The sequence below is a fragment of the Marmota monax genome, unplaced genomic scaffold (genome assembly GCF_021218885.2).
Source record: "Marmota monax isolate L192 unplaced genomic scaffold, Marmota_monax_Labrador192_F-V1.1 WCK01_AAM20220418_F8-fsc00038, whole genome shotgun sequence".
Taxonomy (NCBI): Eukaryota; Metazoa; Chordata; class Mammalia; order Rodentia; family Sciuridae; genus Marmota; species Marmota monax.
In genome coordinates, this window is record NW_026692498.1 from 9,843,742 (window position 1) to 9,865,852 (window position 22,111).

At 51.5% G+C, this 22,111-nt stretch overlaps 1 protein-coding gene across 5 annotated transcripts; it reads left to right on the forward strand.

Annotated features, from left to right (window-relative positions):
* The first annotated feature begins 4,180 nt into the window (after positions 1–4,180).
* Chrm1 (cholinergic receptor muscarinic 1) lies at positions 4,181–17,404 on the forward strand. 5 transcript variants are annotated; one of them, XM_046445480.2, is made up of 5 exons: positions 4,182–4,594; positions 4,830–4,891; positions 5,038–5,130; positions 5,983–6,092; positions 14,664–17,404. In XM_046445480.2, exon 5 carries the CDS (start codon positions 14,738–14,740, stop codon positions 16,118–16,120), a length of 1,383 nt encoding a protein of 460 aa, XP_046301436.1. In that variant the 5' UTR covers positions 4,182–4,594; positions 4,830–4,891; positions 5,038–5,130; positions 5,983–6,092; positions 14,664–14,737; the 3' UTR covers positions 16,121–17,404. The 5 variants fall into 5 exon arrangements, with proteins under 5 accessions (XP_058435540.1, XP_046301436.1, XP_058435539.1 ...); XM_058579556.1 differs by lacking the exon at positions 5,983–6,092; XM_046445479.2 differs by lacking the exon at positions 4,830–4,891.
* The last annotated feature ends 4,707 nt before the right edge of the window (positions 17,405–22,111 follow it).

Sequence of the window (22,111 nt, forward strand, 5' to 3'; positions counted from 1 at the left end):
GGTTGGGGAAAATGCCTTCTTCCTCAATCTGAGCTGCACAACAGTGTTTCCAACTCTCAGGTATGGGCAAGTGACCTGAACTCGGAGACCCTGCCTCATAAGCAGGGATTGAGGACGTTCAGGGATGCCCCCATGGGAACGCTGTTCTTCCCCAAGGCCAAGTCTGACATTATCTCAGTTCCCACCCCGGCTGGATCCTGCGTGCGACGTCAACTCAACGGTGTCGCCAGCTGTTCTGACCAGGCGAACCGGGGAGCGCTCTGCCCAATTCCCAGGCTACTCTGGAAAACAGCAGGCTGCCCCAAACCCAAACTTTTTTCAGAAGCTGACCTCGAGGCTTCCAGGTGGAGATCGGGGCTGCTTCCAGGTCAATCCCCTGTGCGGAGGTGCCCTGCACGGAGCTGGGCTGGGGAGAGGAAGCTTCCAGCATGGAGGGGAATTCTGTCTTCCCCAGGCTCAACTTCGGAGCCAGACTAGGAAAACCTCAGCTTCCTGTCCCAAGAGGATGACTTTGTTGTGGCTGTGTCTGGCCTGGGCAGAGGGGCTCTGGACCCCTTCACTGAGTCACCTGTATCCACAGCCCCACCTTGGATTTTAGTTTCTCCTTTTAAGAATTATTTTGGGGGGGGCTGGGGTTGTGGCTCAGTGGTACAGCACTTGCCTAGCACGTGTGAGGCCCTGGATTCGATCCTCAGCACCATGTAAAGATAAACAAATAAAGGTATTGTGTCCATCTATATATAAAGAATTAGTCTCTTAGGGAAGGTGGGGAGGACAGCAATGGAGGGGACACAAAGAGGTGCCTTGTCTCCAAATGGAGGCAACAGGTGAGACCACATACCGGGACCCCAGCTGAGCTTCACATTCACGTTCAGAATCTCCCATTCCTGCCTCCATCTCCTAGAACAGTAGAATCAGTACTGTGAAGTGACCAGTTTAGCTAGGTTTGAGTTTCTGGCCTGGATTCAGGTCAGGGTAAGGGTTTAATCTTAAGAGGGGCTACCCATCAGGGAGTATGCGCCCTGAGCTGGCTTACTTCCTCTCCACTCAGGGAGGCCTTCAGCTTAGACTAACTTCTTAAAAAAATAAAAATAAATTTTATATATATATGTATATATATATATATATATATATATATATATATTAGTTTTAGGTGGATGCAATATCTTTATTTTTTTTTTTTTTTTGAGACTGGTCTCAGTAAGTTGCTGAAACTGTTTTTGAACTTGGAGAACATCCTGACTCAGCCTCCTGGGCCGCTGAGATTACAGGTGTGGGCCAGCGCCGCCGGTGACATGGGTTCCACAGGTCTCTGTAACTGTAGGCCTGCATGATCCCACTTCACCGACTGTACCCTCCAAGAAATTCTTTGGGATGCACAGCTGGTAAATCTACTCATCCATAACACAGCAACAATAATAAAGCCTCCCTCATAAAATTGTGAGCAGCCAATGGTTAAGGAATATGGAGCGCTTACCAGGGGCTGGCTCGTAGGAAGTGTTCAATACATATAAATAACTAATGGCTTTCACGGGCTGGGTTTGTAGCCTCAGTAGAATGCTTCCCTGGGATGCCCGGACTGCCCTCTGTTTAATCCGAACACCACAAATTAATGATAATAATAATAATGCCTTTCATTTTTAGCAGAGGCACGTGCCACATTTAACCTCACAAGCCTAACTAGTCAGTCGTCAAACAACCCCATCAGGGAAGGTATTTCTATCTCCCAACCCCACATCAACGACCTAGAGAGGAGCACTAACTTGCCCATGCAGGTTCCTCCTCCACCGTGAGAGGACACCCGAAGGGCGACCCCGCGATCCCTTGGTGGTTTGGAGGAGTGCATCCTTCCTCGGGGTACTAAAAATATTAACTAGCAGGAGCTGAGACCTAGAACTCTGCCTTGCACGACCTGGACAAACGAAAACGAGGGAGGGTCAAGGCGGCTGGGGAGTCACGCGAGGGCGGGTCTGGACCCCCATGTGCGCTGTCTGCAGCCGCTTAGCGAAGCCCTTTGTCGCGAGCAGCCGCGTTCGTGCCGCACTCGGCGGCTTAAAATAAAGACAATGTTCCCAGCCTCCCTGCGGCTAAATCGGGCGCGGGTGCGGGGGTGGTGAGCGAGCCGGGCGGGAGCGCTTCTCCCCGCCCTACCTCCTCTCTCTCCTCCTGCCTCAGTTTCCCCATCTAGTAAGGGGACCTAGCCAAGTCTAGGCGGGATGCAAGAGTTATACAGTAACAGGGGTTGGGTGGGGGGCGCTATCCCCCAGTCTCCGCAGCCGCTTAGACTTAAAAGAAGCCTCGTGGGACAGAGCGGGGCACTCAGGAGGAGGCAGGGGAAAGCTGGACACCCTCCCCTCCCGCCCACCCAATAAGTGTTTTTATTTCTAAAGGGACGTGCGCAGAGGCGGTGGGAGAAGAGAAAAGAGAGACCAAGGAGATTGGGGGGGAGGGGTAAGGAGCGTCTGATTCAGACTCGGAAATGGATTTTGAGTGTGGAGGCCTGACACCCCCACACTCAGCCACGTGTACGCGCACAAGTACACGCAGCCCCACCGCGCGCCCAAGGCGCATCCGCAAAGCCAGGACAGCCCAGCAGGGGGCAGCCCACAGGCAGGGACCGGCTGAGTTATGAGTCAACACGGACCGACTGTGATCCTGGGGTCGGGGGCGGGGGCTCCTCAAATTTCTCTCTGAGCTGCAGTCTCTGCCCAGCTTAAAAGAAACGATGCATATGGGTGTTTACTGGAGCCCCAGCTTCTCAAAAGTATAGATGTCCCCACATGTACCTGCCACGTGTACCCATTACGGGCACCCAGTGGCCGCTGGCCAAGCCCCAGGGACTCCAGTTTCTGTTCTACCTGGCTCCCTAGGCAACTGGGCTCCTGAATGAGAAAGCGCCAAATTACCCTCCGACTTGATCACTGGAAAGCGGTGCTCTTTTGGAAAATGGGTAGAGGAAAGAAAGGAGTGGAGCAAGCCGCTGCCCAATCCGGTGTCCCAGGCTACAGAGCCCAGGGTTTAGAGCTCCTGGACGTGAGTCCTAACAGGTGCCCGCTGCATTAATCCCGTCTTCAGCTTTCTCATTTCTCACCTACATAATGGGGATAACAATTTCAGTGCTTCCCACCTCCCACCCCAGGGCTTTGGCACAGCCCATGGGGCAAGGAACACAGCAGCCCCAGCAGGCAGTCCCTGTCACCTCCCCAGCTCTCCTGTGGTCAGCTCCCCAGGAGGTCTCTAGGGCCAGACAGGGCGGTGCAGGACCCAGGTCTCTATGGCAAAGGGCCCCCCAGGGGTTCTATCTCTGAGGAAACTCAACACAGAAATCCAAACGGACCTGGGGGGAGGGGTGCTGGCCAAAGCAGCAGGGCTGAGGGAGGTGGGAAGGAGTAGTTCTGCACTTCCCAGGGACACACCGGTGAGCCCTGAGTGGGAATCGGGGGAGACTGAGTTTGACAAGCTGGGAGGAGAGCTGTCTGTCTGCCTGTCTGTCTGTCTTCCAGGGGGAAGCTGGGGGTGGAGCAGGAAAAGAGGGTAGAAACTGCCTTGCTTGTCAGAATTAGCAAGTTCCATAGTTGGGCAACACTCAGACACACTCCCGATACAGACACACGCACAGGCACCCTTCCTCCACATCAACAGGGTCACACCTGCATTTACACAGGCTGCATGGTGACATGAGTATGTAGGGACACACACATGCCGGCCATTCCACAGCACCTGGGGCAAGCACACAGCCTCCACTGATCCCCACAGAAAAGACACCCCTAGAGCCTCACACCGGGACTATGCTGGCATGGGCAGACGCTAGAGCACCAGCCCACACGCGGGCACGTCCGATCAGCCCTGGGGCGGGTGCGCCAGCCCTCTGGGTTGGTTCCAACTTGGAGCCTCTCACGTGAGGCCCAATGTGTCATTTCCAAACAGAAGGAATCTAGCTCCCTCGCAGCAGGGAGGAAGAGCAGGGCGTGTGCCTGGGTGGGTGGGTGGGCGCGTGGGCATGTGCAGGGGGGAGGGCATGTGTGCGAGGGAAGCAGGCATGTGAATACCAGGGCATGTGTGTTGGGGCATGGTGCACCGGTTTGGGGGCTCGAAGGTGGGTGGGGGAAGGAGCCTGGGGAAACAGAGTGTGCCTTTGTGAGGGTGTGTGTGTGCCGCCGAGTCTGTGTGCAGTGGGTGTGGGTGTTTGTCTCCCTGTATCCGCCTTCTCTCCCGTCCTGGACTTTTAGCCTTGCTGGGCTTGCCTTCCTCATGTCCTGCCTCCTCCCTCTCAGGGCCCAAAGTGGGTGCCCTGGTGGAGGAGGGGGCAATGCTCCAGGACCTAGTCCAACCCCAGATGCTGCCTGAGGCTTCCCTCCAGCTCCCCCTCCCTTCCTTTCCTCCCTTTCCTCCCTCCCTCTCTTTCCCTTCCTCCCTCCCCCCCCCAGGCTGGCGTGCCAGGGGGTGGGACATGCCAATCACTGGCTGTGCCTCTCCCGCTGCCAGCACAGGGTGCAGCTCCCCCCGGGAGCCAGGTGTTTGGGTCCCAGGAGACGCTGCCGGCCCCGGAGAAGCAGTGGGGCTGAGGACCCTACAGACCCTCTCCGACCCCATGGTGAGTGCATTTGGGAGGGGCTCTGCTGAGGTGGAGACAGAAGAAGCAGCGTCCTCGGTGGTAGGGCAGGGGCCAGGATGAGACAGAAATGGGGGTGGATCCTGGAGAGGAGGTGTCCAAGGAGGGGTCTAGAGGCCAAGGGAGCACTGTAGCATTGGACATTGGCTGCTCCAAACACCCTGTCCCCTGGCTCTGAGTGGATGCACCTGATGTTTTTCTGGGCTTCAACCGGCAGAGGAGATGGAGACCCCCTTGGGAAACTAACTACCTGGAGCCCAGAAAGGATTAGGCTGCCAGGTAACAAGCAGAGCCCCCCAGCACCCTAAGGTTAGGGTGGGAAGGGCAGGGGGCCGGGAGGCAGCCCCTGTCACCAGTATCCTGTGGAAGGTTACCACCCCTTAATTGGGGCTCCAGTCCCAGAACCTCCTTCTCTCCTCCCTCAGGGCACCCTGAATCCAACCGCTCCTGTCCACCTTCAGCCCCCCCAGGATGTACTGAACCAGGCTGCTGGCTAAATGGACAAACTGGATATTAAGGTGGGTGTTGGGCCAGAAGCCAAGCAGGAGATCAGGCAGGGAGCCCCAGGTCTGTTCTGGGACAAATGGGCACAGGGACAGCCACTCCAGTCAGTGAATGTGGCCCTGACAGGTGCAGGGGCCCAGAGGGCCCTCCCTATATTTTCAGTATTTGGGGCTCCTACGCAGGAGAGCTCAGCCCTACGTCCAGGCAATATATGGATACCGATGGGCACCTGTGCCAGGTGCCTCAGATTCCATAATGTGGGGAGGAACCAGGGCCAGGAGCTCTGATCCTTGCAGAGTTGCTAGTTCCTAGGCAGACAGCTGGGGAGGTGGTGGTCAGTTCCCATTAGGTCATTCAAACATGTGCAGCTTAGGGGTTTTCAAAGCCAACGGCAAGGGGTTCACCTCACCTCCACAGAACACACCTGCAGCTCCACCCAGACTGACCCAGGGCCCCCTGCTCAACTGCCCGGAAGGAGCCAGGCAGTCTCCAGCAGCCTGACAGTGTCCTGTCCCTAGGTAATCAGCTGCTCACTGAGCTGTCCGATGAGAGTTCTCTGACCTCTGACCTCAGCCACTAGGCTAGTGGTGATCGGTGATTGCTGCTGAGATATGAAAGAGGAGGAGATGGAGCAATGGGCTACTGGGTTGGTGGTTGGAGATTTGAGAACTGGGTCCTGACATGCAAAGGGAATCCAAATTGTCAAGAAGCGGCTGGGTAGAAGTCACGTTGGATCTAGAAAGGAACCTTCCCATTGGACTGATGGAGAGACTGAGGCCGAGAGAGGGGAATGGACAGGTTCATGGCTGCAGAAGGGAGATTCATGGGTGCAGTTGTACTTAGAACCCCGTTCTCCTTACCCTCAGCACAACACTGCCCTGCCACCTCTGTGAGCGAGATGCTGGGATGGCGAAGCAGGGGGCGCAGCAAGCTTCGTGAGGCAAGAGCTTGGGCTCCAGGCAGGCAGGCGGGAGAGGTGGGTGAATCTTGCTGGGTTTCTGCTCTGCTGTGGTGCCATGGTGATGCCTCAAAGGATGGGGGAGGGAGGGAGAGAGAAGAAAGGAAAAAGGGAGGGGAGCACAAGGAGCGAGGAGCTGGGGGCATGCGGGGAGGAGGGCAGGGCAGCACCTCTGAGGCTTCACCTCGGCAGTCAGCTAACAGCCAGGCTCTGACACGGTCTGGCTGAAGAGGGGCGACTGGTTAAGGTCCATCATGGGTGAGCAAATTTGGCAGTGGTTCTAGACTCTCTTCTTCCAGCTCAGTAGTGTACTTACGAAGCATTTAACTCATGGCTTCCGCCCTCCCCGGGGCTAGCTGTCACTCTAAGTGGTGACTTTAGCCTGAAAATACAATTAATTCTTCTTGTTCACGCCCTCATTCCCAAGGCCAGGTATCAGGGGTGAAAGGTTTGTGCCTCTTTAATGGGTCAAGAGCCACCTTCAGAGAAAAGTCAACCCAGGGGGAGAGAGCCACCTGGGAAGGGGCTGGCTTTTGCATTAAGGCCAGCAGAGGGGACCCATCAGGGAATCTGACCAAAAGAAGCATCTCCATCACTGCATACATGAGGTCCCAGATCCCAGGCCCCACAGACACCTCCTCTCAATATTGTCCCTTTGCCCCAGCCAGGGTCTTCTGCTGGCTTCCAGGCCCAGAATGACAAGATGGCTCCACTCCTCCTTCCTAAATCTTCCCCACATGCCTTCATCCTGTCTCCCCTCTACACTCTGGACCAGTGGTGAGGCTTAGGAAAGCCTAGTGTGCAGGAATCTCTCTCCCCAGCTCTCTCTCCTGCCTCCCTCAGTGACTCTCCCCTTCTGCTTCCTCTCACCAGCCAGATCCCCAGCCCCTGGGGATTGGTCCAGGGCACTGGCAGTCAACAGTCTGGCCTGCCTTGTGCTAGAGGCTCTGACCTCATCCCTTAACTGTTTGAGACCAGGCTGACTCATACATTCATACACACACACACACACACACACACTGACAGGTGGCAGACCACATCCATACCTGTCCTGTTACCTCACTTAGCTTCCCTTCAGCCAGGTGAGGAGGGTTTCCTTGGTCCATTTTACAGATGAGGATGCTCTTGGCTATTTTTCTTTTGTGCTCTCAAGCCAGGAAGGGCCCTGCCCAAGGGAGAAGAGGACTACCAGATGAGGGGTTATGGGAGCAGAGCTGGTCTTGACCCCCACAGGTCATTCTCATGCTCCAGGGCCTAATGTCAATAAGGAGGAAGACCACGTGTACACATTTGTATATTGATCCCACAGATATTTATTGAGCAACTACTATGTGCCAAGCCCTGAGATAAAACAGTGAATGAAGCAGATAGAGCCCCCATCTTGCCTCTCCCTCAGAGAGGGAGCTCTGACTAGACCTCCCCCTCTGCCGAGCGCTGTCATCATAACATCACACAGATAAACAGTAGACTGTTGCATACAGGTCATGTTCTAAAGGGAGGACCAATCTCTCACTGTTGGCTAGGGTTTGGCCAAGCTAGTTGATATGCACAAGGAGGCTGATAAACAGCCCCATCCCCTCAACAGTAGTTTCGAGCCGGGGTCCAGGAGGTTGGTTGCAGAGACAGACTACCTAGGTCCAGACCTTGGTCGCATTGCTGATGAGCTGTACGCTCCATAAGGTCTTAAAATCTCAGTTGCTCTTTTTGCAAAATGGGGATAATAGAACCTATTTCACAAGGAGTCGTAAGAAGTAAATTAAATCATGCATGTAATGCATAGAGCCATGTCTGCTACATTCAAGCAGTCAGTAAATATGAGTTGCTATGATGATATTAGTAATCTCATTAAAGGCTCCCAACATCCTTCATCAGGAGGCCACAGTCCTGGAAGAAAATCACCTCCCTGCTTCCTGACCACTTTCCCGTACCCCCAACATGACACTCTCCACGAATGAATCCCAGCCCAGCCTCACAAAGCTCTGGACCACCCCCGCCATCCCCTCGTCTCACTCAGCAATGCCCACACTCTCACACACAACTGATGCTGGGGTTAACCCAACCCACAGAAGGGCACCCAGGTCAGGACAGTGACTTGCCCAAGGTCATGCAGCAAGACCAAGCTTAAGGTCAGGCAGAGGCTGTGTCAGGGACTGCCTTGGGGAGTATCCCCCACCTACTGCAATCCTGGTCGGCCAGCTCCCCCCACAGACACCCCCAGACATATTTTCACAAATCATGCTCTGCCATTTCCCTTTCAATCAGATAGCTGACCCTAAGCCCCTCCTCTGTAGAAATTCTAGAGGCAGCAGAACCCCAGCACTCTGTCAGCCCAGGGCTGATCTTTCCAGGAGAATCAGTCACAATCACATCATGCTGATCCCCAGTAGCCTCAAACAGGCAGGAGATTATCCCCAATTAAGAATAAAAGATATTGGGGCTGGGGATGTGACTCAGCGGTAGACGCTTGCCTAGCATGTGCAAGGCCCTAGGTTCAATCCTCAGCACCACATAAAAACAAAATAAAGATATTGTGTCCAACTACAACTAAAAAATATATTTAAAAAAAATAAAATAAAAGATATAAAAAGAGTAGGAATGGAACCACCATATAACCCAACTATACCACTCTTCATATTATACAAAAGAATTACTTTAGAGATACATGCATGCTCACACTATAGAAGCATAACTCGTGAGAGCCGAATTATGGAACCAGCCTAGGTGTCCATCAGTAGATGAATGGATAAAGAAAACATGGTATATATACACAACAGAGTTTTATTCAGCCATAAGGAAGACTGAAATTATATCATTTGCAGGAAAGTGGATGGAACTGGGGAACATCAGGTTAGGAAAAATATGCCAGACTCAGAAATCTCTCATACATGGAAAGTAGAGAGAAGAAAAGAAAAACAGTGATTTCATGAATAGAGAAGGGAAACCAGGAGGGTAGAGAGAGGGGGTGAGGTCAAAGGGGAAGGCAAGGGGAGGCACTGGAAAATGAAATGGATATGTTATATGTCTGTACAAATATGTCACAATAAATCCCACTATTATGTATAATTATTATGCACCAATAAAACTTCTATTTTAAAAAAATGGAAAATTTCAGGTGACAGTAAACAAAGTCCTCTTTTAGTGGTCAAAAAAAAATAATAGAATTAAGGAAAGCCAGGAACACCAGTACACACCTATAGCCCCCAGCTACTTGGGAGGTTAAGGCAAGAGGATTGAAAGTTTGAGGCCAGTCTGGGCAACTTGGTGGGACCCTGTCTCAAAATAAAAACAAAAGGCTTGGGATGTAGTTCAATGTCAGAGCGCTTGCCTAACGTGCGCAAGGCAGTGGGTTCAATCCCCAGTGCTGCAAACAAAAAAGAATCAAGGTGACTTGCCCAAGGTCACACAGGAGAAACTAGAGTACCCCCCACCCCAGAATCTTCTCTTGAACCCTCATTATCCAAAAGAGGATGTGGGGCGTGAGGACCCCTGCTCAGATTGTGGAGGAGAGACAGAGTCACTAATGGTCTGTTCTTGAGCTGCATTGCAGAGGAAGGTCCAGAGGGTTTAAGAATCCAGCTACAGTTTCCCACCAAGTTCATAGTAGTTGGTCAACTATAAACAACACAGGCCTTGGAGGCCAAAGTCAAGGTCAAAATCCCACCAGCACCATTTCCTGTGGGACCATCAGAAAGCCACTTAGACCTCTTAGTCCTCTTCTATACTATAGAGAAAAGAAGCCGTGGTTGGGATGTCCCTGAGGGTATGCTGTGGAATGACTGGCATGCAGGAGGTATTGGTTATGGTGATTATCAACATGACCATTAAAACAGGAGAGTTGGAAGGCATTTCCAGCCATCAGGGTGAAGGACTGCCAGCCTCTTCACCTCCAAGGACCACTCAGCTAACTTCTCGCAGGTGCCCCTGTTCTGAAAGCATTTGTTTAATTCATCATAGTCACAGCTAGCCTCCAACAAGAGCTTGTGATGGCAGAAGTCACTGTGTTCCCACCCTAAGGTGATGTCACTCCAGCCCCAGGGGAGGTTACCTAAGTGAGCCCTGAGCCTCACCTCAGAGATGTGGGTCCTTTCTGTGCAGCATCTAGAGATGTTGGTTTCAGCACCCCACAAAATCTCCCAGAAGCCAGGCTGATCCATCTCCTTCAATGAACGATGAGCAAACAAGGAACCAGAGAGAGGCTGGGGCTGGGGTCTGAAGGGAAGGAGCACAAAGAGAAGTAGATCAGGAGAGGCAGACAAGGAGAACCGCTAAGGCTTTGAATTGTCTTCTCAGGACCACAGCCTCCTGAGCTGGGGGTGGGGGGAGCATCAGGAGAATGAAAAGTTAAGTGATTGCTGATTGTCATAGTTAGGAGGGGACAACACTGAGCTTCAATCCCAGGGCTGTTGGCCACAGTGCCAAAACTAGAGTGAGCCATGTAGCACTCACCTAGGAGAAGAATTTAAGAGGTGGTCACAGGGTCGGGGGTGCAGCTCAGTACACACATGCTTAGCATGAGTGAGGCCGAGCTCCCACGCCCAGCACCACCAAAAATAATAAAAATTAAAATTAAAAAAGAGGGTGCCAGCAAAAAAAAAAAAAAACCTCACTAGCCCAGAGAAATAATATTGTAATATAACTTTTTTTTTAATCAAATAACAAGCTGACAGCCCCAGCAAAAAAAATTTAGCAGTGCCCTAAGCAACTAATGAGACTCTGTCTCAAATAAAAAGTAGAAAGGGCTTGGGATTTGGCTCAGTGGTTAAGCACCCCTGGGTTCAATCCCCGGAACCAAAAACAAAAACAAATAACAAGCCAGGCATAGTTTCGCACACCTGTAATCCCAGACTGAGAGAGAAGGATTGCAAATTTGAGGCCAGCCTCAGCAATTTAGTAAGACCTTCAGAAAATTAGGGAGACCCTATCCCAAAATAAAAACTAAAAAAGGACTGGGAATGTAGCTCCATGATAAAGTGTCCATGAGTTCAATCCTTGTATCAAAAAATAAAAATCAAATGACAAACTACAGCCCCCAGGCTAGTCATCTGTTTTGGAAAATAAAGTTCCACCAGAAACAGGGCCAGGACTAGGGTGAGATGAGTGAAACAGGAATACACAAGTGTGGGGCTGGATCTTGTTTTTGATCAACCATCAACAATTTGTTCATCATGAATTCTTGCATTGATTTCTTTCTTTATTTTAAATTTTCTTAGAACTGGGAGCTGAACCGAGGGGTACTTTACTACTGACCTATTCCTTTCTTTCTTTCTTTCTTTTTGGTACTAGGGATTGAACTCGGGGTCCACTGAGCCACATCCCCAGCCCTATTTTGTATTTTATTCAGAGACAGGGTCTCACTGAGTTGCTTAGCACCTTGCTTTTGCTGAGGCTGGCTTTGAACGCACCATCCTCCTGCCTCAGCCTCCCAAACTGCTGGGATTACAGGCATGTGCCACCATGCCTGGCTTCATTTTTATTTTGAGACAAAGTCTCACTAAATTGCTGAGGGTCTCACTAATATGCTGAGGCTGCCCTTGAATTTGTGATCCTCCTGCCTTAAGCTCCCAAATTGCTGGGATTACAGCAACTGTGTCACCACACCCAGCTGATTTCTTTTTCTTTTCTGTTTTTTAATATTGCATTACAATATTGCTTTCTTTATTATTGAGATCAGGACACCCCTTAAATTTTGTACCTGAAGTGAGTGCCTGACTCACCTTGCCCCAGGCCTAGCCCTGTGGTTGTGTAAGAAACCAAGCTTTTTTAAAAAAGAAAACAGCAGTCAAGCTTTCAAAGCTGCCCCATGCTCAGGCAGACAGAGGACCCTGTGGCAGGGCCACACCACCTCGTGGGACAGTGAGCTCCTCTGGTCTGGCTCAGCCTTTGCAGGTCTTTGTTTTGGGCCCAAAGTTGCTACTCAAAGGCACCTAGAAGAGGTGGCATTGGGGTCCACATCCAGTTTAGAAGCCAGGAGGGTTTGGGCTAGATGATGCCCTCTACCCCCTTTCTCCAGGACCTGATCAGTTGCTCATTTTGTGCTGCAGACACTAAATAGCCCTGAGTTCAGAAAATCAAACAGACAAGAGTTGTGCAGGGCAAATTCTCAAGGGTAGTGTCTACCAGCAGCCCCACCAGGAGAGCCCTAGCCTGATCCCAGCCTCTAGCCCAGTGCCTGAATTAGTTGAAAAAAGAGTACCACAAAATTCAGTAATCAAGCTAAATCCTATTTTAATGAGTTGTGGTTTTTTGATTTGTTTTTTTTTTAATTCAGATTGCCAAAGTATAGCCTCCAAGCCTCTCTTGTCAAATGAAGTTTCACTGGAATTGCTTGGGTTCAAATCCTGGTTCCTACCTTACTTGAGTGATGGTTTGAAAATTCTCTCACTTTTCTCAGCCTCAACTTGCTCATCTGTAAAATGGACATGAGAGCAATATCTAGGCCATAGATTTCTGTCAAGATTAAATGAGATAACATAAGAGCTAAGAGACTGGCTCTCATGGAGTACTACACAACAGCAATGAGTATTATTATTATTTTATTACTATTGTTGTTGTTGTTGTTATTATTATTGGCTATTACTATAGTATCAGAGTTTTCATGTTTATTTTGTGATGCTGGCAATCAAATCAGGCATGCTAGGCAAGTGCTCCACCAGTAAGTTACATCCCCAGCCTTTTTATTTTTATTCTATTTTGAGACAACACTACTCTAAATTGCCTAGGTTACCCTCAAACTTGTGATCCTCCTGCCTCGGCCTCCCAAGTAGCTGGAGTTACAGAGGTGTGCAACCAATCCAGACTAGTATCCGAGATTTTTTAATTTCAGAAATGGTCCTCAGAGAGCTAATGGGGACCTAACGCTTACCGTGTGCCAGGGGCTCTTCTAAGCACTTCACATTTACTGACTCAATTAATCCAACAATTCCTTGAGATGTTAGCTAATGGTATTACCTATTATTCCCATGTTTCACTTGAGGAAACTGAGGCATCTAGGAGGTACATCACTAGCAATAATCACATACTCAGTAAGTGGCAGAGCCTAGATTCAAATCCAAACAGTCAGGCTCCAGAATCCAGGTTCTTTTACTGTGATGTTTCACATGCAAACTATCCCATACACACAAGTGTGTGCCAGTGGTCATGGTCCTTGTCCATGCTGCCACAAGTGTCTCTTCCCACATTACGAGGTGCTCTCACATGCTGACAGATCAGCACAAGTCATAGAGATGACCACACACAGTCCAGGTCACACAGGATCAGGCACACTATACCAAAGCCATATATCACAGACACAACACATTAGTCTCTCTGTCACATACCAGGTGACCAAGGAATACCAAGGTTTGGTGGACCCTGGCCCAACATCTCTCCCTTGGAATTTTCCCAGCAATACAACTCCTGAAGGCCACAGCTATGGATTGAGGAGACCCCATGTCTTTAATGAACGCAGGGGTGCTGAGGCCCGGGACAGGAAAGAACCCACCAAATCACATAGCAGCAAGGCCATGTCTGAGCTGGACCCTCATCTTCAATCTGGCTTTGCCTTGACTGTGGGGCTCCTGCCTGTTCAGGGGGTTGCTATCCCAGCCTTCTTCACTCCCCAGCCTTAGTGCCTGGGCTAGACTCCAGATCCCAGAAAAGTTTGGGGGATCTTCCCATTCCCCTTGCTGCCCCCAACTCAGCTGGGGCCCAGGAACAGAGCTAGGAGCAGTGGGGGGGCCTCCCACATCCCATCTGGGGCCAGACCCCCGCTGAGCTGGTAGCTGAGGCCCTTGTCTCTGTTGCTGCTTCAGACCTCATACCACGGAGCAGAGGGCCCAGCACAACACGCCCTGCTCACAGAGGGTCCCATCCAGCCCCCAACACTCCCTGTTCTTCAACCAACACAGAAAAATGTGCAAACATGAAGGCACGCATACACACACACACACACACACGTTCTTTCCTCTTCTCATGTCCCCTTTCTTTCCATCTCTCCTTATCTATCTCTCCCACTGGAACTTCACATACTCAGTGAGAATGAGAACTGGGTTCTAATCCTACTCACCATCTTGTCACCATGGTGAAAACTTGCAGTTGCTCAGGGCCAACACTGGCTGGCCGGGAGATGGGGATAATGAGGACCTTCCTCCTAGAGATGCACGACGGCTAAATCAGATAATTCAATTAAGCGCTTAGCGCTGTGTCTGGCATGTAGCAACCACTCAGTAAATGAAGGCTTTAATAAGGTTGAGTGAAATACTTTGAAAATTTGGCACGACTGAATACAAAGTGAGTCTCCCAACTCCTGCCACATGAGTTAAGCAAGACAGGAATTAGTAGCAATTTTCCAGTGAGAAAATTGAAGCTCTGAGTCTGAATGGTGTAGCTGGAGTGAGGCCTCAAATTCTCTGGATTTCAAAGCCACTTCATGCTGCTGGAAAATCTCTTTGTGGCTGGGAGAAGGCACTGTAAATGACCGACTGTGGGTTCCACTAAGCGGGGTGGGTGATGCTCCCTGGCCAGGGCATCACCTGTGTCCTTTAACCCTTCTGTTCTGGGTACCAGAGAAGTTCCCGGGGCCCAACCAAAGCTCATGTCCTCTGTTTTCAGGTGATGATCCTCCTCTGAGGAAGCCCTTAGTGTGACCGAGGAAGGGACTGTCCCCCTCGTCCTACCTGGCCACCATGAACACCTCAGCCCCACCCGCCGTCAGCCCCAACATCACTGTTCTGGCCCCGGGGAAGGGTCCCTGGCAACTGGCCTTCATCGGGATCACCACGGGCCTCCTGTCACTGGCCACAGTGACAGGCAACCTGCTGGTACTCATCTCCTTCAAGGTCAACACGGAGCTCAAGACAGTCAATAACTACTTCCTGCTGAGCCTGGCCTGTGCCGACCTCATCATTGGCACCTTCTCCATGAACCTCTATACCACGTACCTGCTCATGGGCCACTGGGCCCTGGGCACGCTGGCCTGTGACCTCTGGCTAGCCCTGGACTATGTGGCCAGCAATGCCTCGGTCATGAATCTGCTTCTCATCAGCTTTGACCGCTACTTCTCTGTGACCCGGCCCCTGAGCTACCGCGCCAAGCGCACGCCCCGCCGGGCAGCTCTGATGATCGGCCTGGCCTGGCTGGTCTCCTTCGTCCTCTGGGCCCCGGCCATCCTCTTCTGGCAGTACCTGGTAGGGGAGCGGACAGTGCTGGCCGGCCAGTGTTACATCCAGTTCCTGTCCCAACCCATCATCACCTTCGGCACCGCCATGGCCGCCTTCTACCTCCCGGTCACAGTCATGTGCACCCTGTACTGGCGCATTTACCGGGAGACGGAGAACCGGGCTCGGGAGCTGGCGGCCCTGCAGGGCTCTGAAACACCAGGCAAAGGAGGTGGCAGCAGCAGCAGCTCAGAGAGGTCGCAGCCAGGTGCTGAGGGCTCACCAGAGACTCCCCCGGGCCACTGCTGTCGCTGTTGCCGGACCCCCAGGCTGCTGCAGGCCTATAGCTGGAAGGAGGAAGAGGAAGAGGACGAAGGCTCCATGGAGTCCCTCACATCTTCAGAGGGTGAGGAACCAGGCTCTGAAGTGGTGATCAAGATGCCCATGGTGGACCCTGAGGCTCAGGCCCCCACCAAGCAGCCCCCAAAGAGCTCCCCGAACACCGTCAAGAGGCCCACCCGGAAAGGGCGAGATCGAGCTGGCAAGGGCCAGAAGCCCCGCGGGAAGGAGCAGCTGGCCAAGAGGAAGACCTTCTCACTGGTCAAGGAGAAGAAGGCGGCTCGGACCCTGAGTGCCATCCTGCTGGCCTTCATCCTCACCTGGACACCGTACAACATCATGGTGCTGGTGTCCACCTTCTGCAAGGACTGTGTTCCCGAGACCCTGTGGGAGCTGGGCTACTGGCTGTGCTACGTCAACAGCACCATCAACCCCATGTGCTACGCACTCTGCAACAAAGCTTTCCGGGACACCTTCCGCCTGCTGCTGCTCTGCCGCTGGGACAAGCGACGCTGGCGCAAGATCCCCAAGCGCCCTGGCTCTGTGCACCGCACCCCCTCCCGCCAGTGCTGATAGCCCCCTCTCTTGCATCCTTCCACCCCAGTCCCAAGGAGAAGCCGGCGGAAAGCAGGCAAGGGCTGTGTCCTCAGCCCCAGGGCTCTGCTCAGGCCCCACAGGGCTTCCCAGGCCCCTGGGTCACCCTCCTGGACAGCCCAGAGGGACCCTGCCAGCTTTCCAAGCTTGGCTGTTCCCAAGCAGGGAGTGAAACCCGGGGAATTGGTTTTTCTGTTCCCTGCTGAGTGGGAATGGTCTCTTCACCAGGAAGAAGGCCTGGGAGGAGGATCCGGGCTTTGGACTCCTTGTTTGCATTAAGACAGGAAGTCAGGAGCCGGCAGGGCGAGCCTGTAATTTAACATCACAGTCTTCCTTGGCCCCGCTGTGGCCAATAGAGATGGCTCCCCCTGGGGACCACAGCTGGGAACTGACACCCACCACTGAGCGAAAAGCTGGGCTCAGAGGGAGCTGGGACTTCCTGGCTGGAGATCTCCTCCCTCTCCAGACAAGGCCCGCCCAGTTGGGCCCTGGGCACATTCTCCAGGATTGTCCAGCCTCCCAACACACATCCCCAGAGCATCCCTATGTGGGTCACCTCCAAGGCAAATGTCCAAGCATCAGCCAGTCAACGACACCAGAGGGGATCAACTTGGTTAATCACCCATCAAGTCCCAAGGCATCAGCAGGACCAGGGACCAGGTGTCCTAAGTGTCCCACTGTGTCATTTTTCTGGGGTGGGGGTGGGGACAGGGGTGCCTTCTATCCATCCTTCCCTCCCCCTGCCCCAGAGTAACTCCAGTCCCTCCCTCCTGGCTCACAGCCACCACCTGGATGGATCTGCTCTCTTCAGATCTAGCCAGGCCTCCTGCATGCTGCCTGCCTCCAGCCCTGCCCCACACAGGCCTGGCCCAGCCAGCAGGTTCTCTCCTGTGAGCTCCCCAAACTGATCCATGCATGGCCTCCTAGCCACCCCTGTCTCCAGGCTCAGCCTGCCTCCAAATGTTCTTTCCTTCCATCCTCAGCAAGTGCTGAGTCTGTGAATAAAGCCACATAACCAGTGGGCACTAAGGGGCCTTCCTCCCTGTGTTGGCTCAAGACCCTGGTCTCAGGCCAGGACAGAATGGGGCAGGGAGGGCCCACATACTGTGGAATGTGGGTCACTTCCCTGCAGGTGGCTCCAGGAGGGGCAGCCTGTGGGCCTCAGCACCCCGGAGACTCTGGCTCAGGTGAGTGGGGCTGTAACAGGCAGACTTGGCCTCTGAAAGTGGGACAGCTGGGTAAAATAAACTCCCCCTGTGTAGATCCCTGCATGTTCTCTGCCATATGTGGCTGCTCTGGGGTCTTATCACACCAAGGGACAACAGAACTTCTTCAAACCCTCAAGTATAGATGGGGAGACTAAGGCCCAGAGACCCAGGAGGATTGTCTAGGGTTATCCCACAAAGAAACACCCAAACTTCCAGGCAATTCACAGCCTCCTGACCCCTAGACTGTGGAGATGGGAGCCTGGGGTACTCTTAAGCCAAAGCACTCCAGCAAGATGACCTGCAGGGCCACATTATAAAGCACTGCATTGGCGAGGAGTCTTCCAAATCCCAATAGAGGTTATTCCCACAGACTAGAGCAGTAGTTCTCAAAGTGTGGTGGTAATGGGAGGGGGTCTTCAAGATCACAGATTTAATAATTTGCTAGAAGGAACAACACACAGAATTCAGCAAAGCTTCTTTTTGGAGCCACAGTTATAGTTTATTATAGTAAAAGAACAGAGAAAATTAGCAGCAGAAGTGGGTACAGTGTCCAGGAGACACCAGGTGCAAGCGTCCAGTTGCTCTCTTCTAATAAAGCCATGCTGACAGAGGTTAATTCTCCCAGGTATAATGTGTGACAACATAGAGGACATACTGTCAACCAGAAAAGCTCACCAGAGCCTTGGTGCCTAGGATTTTGGGGTTTTGTTGTTTGGTTTCAGTATAGGAATGAACCCAGGATCTCACTGGGTTTTTTTGTTTGTATGTTTTGTTTTGTTTTTGTTTTTTATTTATTTTTTTTATTTTGAAATAGGGATTCACTAAATTATCCAAGCTGGCCTTGAACTTGAGATCTTCTTGCCTCAGCCTCCTGAGTAGCTGGGATTGCAGGTAAATGCCACCATACCCAGCTGGTGTTTTTACTACATGTTGCTCATATAGGCATGGCTAACTTTAGTTATTCAGTCTTCAGCTTCTGCAGAGTTGTTTAACCTATGGATATAGTGTGGTCCACGGCCTCCACCAGAAATCAAATTTTTTATCATAGATCATCTGGTATGAGCCAAGGCATACAGGTGAACAAAAACACTCTTACGGGGCAGGATGTTCCAAGGGCTTGACATTCCAAGGAGCCAGACAAAGCCAAACCTTTCTTTGACATGCACAGAGTTTGGAACAACACTAGCATCATCAGTGCAACCTGAGAACTTGTTAGGTAGATTCTTGGAGTCACACTAAATTAAAATGGAAAGTCAGAGGATGGAAACCAGCCATCTGTTTTAACAAGCCCTCCAGGTGATCCTGAGGCAGGCTAAAGTTGAGAAACACTGTCCTTAGAGGGATGAGGTCCTGGGTGGGGCTGAATCCTTGAAGAGGAAAAAGTGGGGATATGCCCCACACAGCTGCCAGGACTCCCAGATACCTTTGGAAAGGAATCTTCCAACACTGTGGGCAAGGCCAGTCTAGTGAAGAAAAAGTCGACAAGACAGGCTAGCCAAGAGCCAGCAGGAAGTAATAGCCCCATGGGAATGACTCTCAGACACAAATGCCATCCCCTACCCCACCAGCACAGCTTCCTGGATTGTCAGCTCAAGACTCTGAGAGGACCCCCCTCTCTTGCTACTGTTCCCACATGACCCTGAACCCCCTTTGGGATAAATGTCCTGCCCAGTGTTGACAGTATCAGAACTGAGGTCCCAGGAGAAGGACACACTGAGGAAGCTGAGCAGCATTGGGAAAATGGAAGCTTTGTAGTCAGCCAACTTGGCCTCTCCGAAGATTGGGAGTGGGATTCAAAGCTGGTATCGGGATCCCCCATCAAACAAACTTAGGCATGTCTCCTACTCTGTGTCCAAATGGGGAAGGAGCCCCTCACAGAAGAGGGAGGAGGATGAGACAGACTGTAAGGAAAGGACTCAGCGGCCCCACAGGGCAAGGCTGCCACCAGTATAAGTCAAAAAACAAGTCTAGTTTCAGACCGAGCACTTTCCCTACACCTCCAGCCTGGCTTTGGAAAGTCCAGAGTTCCATCCCCCAAACCCAAGGAGAAAAAAACTTGCTCCCTGATGTTGCTTGTTAAGGGAGTATACCAGGGAACACCCCTGGGTGGGAGAGGAAGTGTGGTCCAGGAAGGCTTCCGGGAGATGGGGTCTGTGCCCTGCAGGCCTCCAAAACAAGATTCCTGAAAACCCAGCGGCCAAAAAAGGAGAAAATGACATGCACTGGAAGGGAGAGGGTGGCCGTTCTGCATCAGTTCACCCCTAACTGCAACCGCTCCCACCCTCAGGGAGTCCTTCTTTGCCTCCAAAACAAAGGCCTTTCGTTCCTGAACAAGAAGGAGAGAGAGAATGAAGTGGCTTTGTGCAGGCCACCTCCTCTCCTGCCACTGCCACCATATTGGTGCTAAGCCTGGAGAAGGGGAAAGCCTTAGGAGCCTCTCCTCTCCCGCAGGCCCCGCCCCGCCCCCACCTCCACTCCACCGCAACATTTTAGCGCCATCTGCTGGTCATAAAGGAAATAGCCCTCCCAAGAAACCTGGCCCTTGAACCTGCGCGGGCCTGTTCCAACAATAAGTGCACAGGAAAATGATGGAGTAGGTGGTCTTAGTGGTCTTGGCTGTGTCCTGCCTCGGCAGGAACTCTAGTCCCCAAAAGGATCGGCTCACTGGGCTCCTACTATACATATGCAAAAACAGGCCCTCCTTCTCAGCAGTATGCCAACCTCAGCAAGTAGGCACTGGCTGAGGGGACACTTGGCATCATCTGCACAGCTCCACATTCTCCCAGAGTCTCCCAGGGCCTTTGAAATCTGTGCTTTCATTCTTAGGAATTTGGCCCAGCTTTCACAGAACTCATGCTGAACAGCTGGAAATTCAGAGAGGCACCTGCTCAACTTTAGAGCAGGAACGTCTTGTTCCTGTGTTTGTTTTGTGATACTGGTGATTTCACCCAGGGGTGCTCTACAACTGTGGCTATTCCTCCAGCCCTTCTCTTCCTTCCGCCTCACTACACTGCAATTACAGGTGTACACCACCACGTCAGGCCCCCAAATGTCCTTTGAACACCCATGCCAGCCTCAGGCTCTCAACGGCTCAACGTTATTGCTTTTTTTTTTTTTTTAAAAGAGAGGATTTTTTTTTTAATATTTATTTTTTAGTTTTCGGTGGACACAACATCTTTGTTTGTATGTGGTGCTGAGAATCGAACCTGGGCCGCACGCATGCCAAGTTGAGCGTGCTACCACTTGAGCCACATCCCCAGCCCAACGTTATTGCTTTTGACATCTTTGTTTTTAGCATGTTTGGTGGCAAATGACAGAATTCCAGGAACCCGACTATCTCACAAAATAGGCCTGAATATGGTTCTCACACTCCCCTCCCCTGCCCCCAGCCCCTGTCTTTCCTCCACCCTCCTCCCACCCCTGTTGATCTCCTTCTTGGACAGTATTCACACAGCTGCTCCAACCAGAAATCTGGGAGTCAGTTTAGACTCCTTTTTTTCACTCCCTGGGTCCAGACTACTCCTGAACAGTTCCCAAGTTCAGTGTTCTCCGTCCCCACTGCCACTATCCCAATGCAGGCCTCTTGCCGGAGGAGCTTAAATAGTCCTTTAACGTGGAGTTTACAAATTTTTTTTCTGTTAAGGCCCAGAGAGCAAACATTTTAGACTCTGCAAGTCAAGAGACAGAATCAAAGCTATTATGTCAGTACTTACGCAGTCTTCATACCATTCCAGTCAAAAGCAGCTATCGACAATATACAGAAGCAATGGAGCTGGGGGTATAGCCACAGTTGTAGAGCACCCCTGGGTTAAATCACCAGTATCACAAAACAAAACAAACACCGGAACAAGATGTTCCTGTTCTAAAGTTGAGCAGGTGCCTCTCTGAATTTCCAGCTGTTCAGCATGAGTTCTATGAAAGCTGGGTTCCAATAAAATTCCAATGAATTTCACATAATTTTCATGTGCCACAAATAATATTCTTTTGATTTATTTTTCAGCTTTTAAAGTACAAAACCCATTCTTAGCTCACAGTTAGTACCAAAACAGACCCACTGGCCATAATTGGCACCTCTCTCAGCCATTCTCCATACTCAGCCAAAGTGATTTGCCAAAACACAGGTCTCATGTTTTCAATTCCTTGCCTAAACTAGCCAATAACTTGGGATGAAAAAAAAAAATGAGTGGGTTGGGGATGTAGCTCGGTTGGTAGAGTGCTTGCCTCTCATGCACAAGGCCCTGGGTTCAATCTCCAGCACTGAAACTAAAAAAAAAAAAGAAGAGTTTCTTGGGGCTGGGTAGAGCTTCCAAATAGAGTGTTTGCCTAGCATGCATGAGATCCTGAATTCCACGTATGAGGTCCTGAGTTCCATCCCCAGCACTGCAAAACAAAAACAGTACAAGCTACTTAGCCTTCAAAAGTTTTCACATTCAACCTCTTCAGTGACCTTTCCCCCACTTAACACATTGCAAGCTCACTTCTTCATGTTTTCATGCCTTTAGTTCCTTTGCTGGGGATATTTTTGCCTGCCATCTGGAAAATTCCTATGCTCCATTCAAAGTTCAGAGAGAAAAGACAGCCCCCTCACCCACCCTCCAATTCCCCCACCCTCTGACTCCCCCACCCCACACATGCCCACAGGCACCTCAGGGAATATCAGGTTTTAGCTGAAGTCCAGAGGTGGAGAAGGGAGGAAGGTGGGATACAGGGGCGATGGAAGACCCCCAAAGAGAGGGCAGTGGAGAGGTCTGAAAGGAAGGGT